General features: G+C 55.9%; 1 protein-coding gene across 1 annotated transcript in view; it reads left to right on the top strand.

Annotated features, from left to right (window-relative positions):
• Window positions 1-864, top strand: part of DICSQDRAFT_130556 (uncharacterized protein) — a gene marked incomplete at both ends in the record, with an annotated part of 6,456 nt that extends 5,592 nt beyond the window's left edge. The window contains one exon of the mRNA XM_007371613.1: window positions 687-864. Coding sequence (XP_007371675.1) covers window positions 687-864 — 178 coding nt within the window. The remainder of the gene's footprint in view (window positions 1-686) is intronic.
• Window positions 865-1,421: the final 557 nt, after the last annotated feature.

The raw sequence follows: 1,421 nt of genomic DNA, 5'->3' as shown, positions 1-1,421 counted from the left end.
ACCGCACCCAAAGGCCGCAGGTTTATAGCCCGTTCCCTTGCCTTAAATGGCCGGGACTGGGCGGACGTCCGCAACGCACCTTTCCTGAGCCCTGCCCCCTTCCACACCATTTACGTACTCGAACGTCTCACTCTCGCCCCTGTCTGTACCCTGGCACATCCCCTTGCACCATCCCTCATTGACATCTCTCCCACCACACACCCTTAAATTGCATGAGCATCCTGCTTAACTATGTCCCGCCGACCTCCATCATCACCTAAGTAGACAACAATGTATTTACTGCCTACCATGAGGCTCGGCCTCGCAGGGCAATAAACGGGATCTAGAAGAAGAAGAAGAAGAAGCTCCTGTCATTCACGCCCTACGCAACTTGTGCTGCGATGTGAAGCCTTCCATCGGTGAGTCGAAGATGTCATATTTGTCCTACTCCTGGTCTATCTTTTGAGCCGCAAAGCCAGGTCGTACGTGACCTGCTGACGAAACTACATTTTTGCACTCGTTGCACCATGAGATGCGGGAGTAGAAAATCGTGTTGATGAATGGTCATATGATCCGGTGGGGAAGGAATTGCGCAAAGTACTGGTAGCCTGGCAATGCCAGACGCACGTGCATCGGTTTCGGCCTGGTGGGCCATCCTCCTTCGGCAGAAAGCGAGCATGCATTGACAATTGAGTTACGACCTTCAGGCATCGGGAGTCCGGGCAGGGTGCCGGGAAGAGGGAAAGCTTCCGAGTCAATGCCGTCGCGAGCTCTGCTTCGGGACAACAGGTCGCCGCGCACAAGATTCCTGTTTCTCATACCTCGATCATGTTGCCGACCTTCGTGGCCACCGCGAAGAGAAGACGGTACCCTGAGCTTGACTGAGAGTTCGAAGACAAGAGCGAAGACACGTGCGCGAGGGAAGTCAGTGGCAGGCATTTCCCGGATGGCCATATTTGTCGGGAGTCTGCCTACACGGGCAAGAGTCTTCAGATAAGGACAGAGGCTGAGGAACGGGTCTTGGCTGTTCGGGTACGTTGGCGGGGATGCATGAAGAACCTCGAGAGACTTTCGTAAACGTCAGCCAGCAGCATTCAGATGACCGTGGTCGAAGTTCAGAAACACCGAGGGTGCATACCCAACAAGAAAGGAACTTACGTTTCGAGCAGGGTGCGCGTCCAACCGTGGACGCAGCTGGACGGCGTGCGCAGCCGCCGTGTGCATATGGACGGGGTGTCCCCCAGAACTCCGGCAAGACGGCACGCAGCCCGCTGGATGCGAGTGCGAGTGCTAGCGTTGTGGCTCCCACCAAGGTTGAGCTGCTATAGCTCGGAACGTGATCATAGGGTCATCGCGTGAGTACATCGCCGCTGCATGCTGTCCGCGCGGTCCGGGCTATAAGGTTGCAATCGATAGAGCAGACCCAGAGGACATCCTATGCC

Source organism: Dichomitus squalens, assembly GCF_000275845.1.
Source record: "Dichomitus squalens LYAD-421 SS1 unplaced genomic scaffold DICSQscaffold_135, whole genome shotgun sequence".
Lineage (NCBI taxonomy): Eukaryota > Fungi > Basidiomycota > Agaricomycetes > Polyporales > Polyporaceae > Dichomitus > Dichomitus squalens.
The sequence above is the reverse complement of the archived record's forward strand: the minus strand, read 5'-3'. Positions and strand labels throughout refer to the sequence as shown.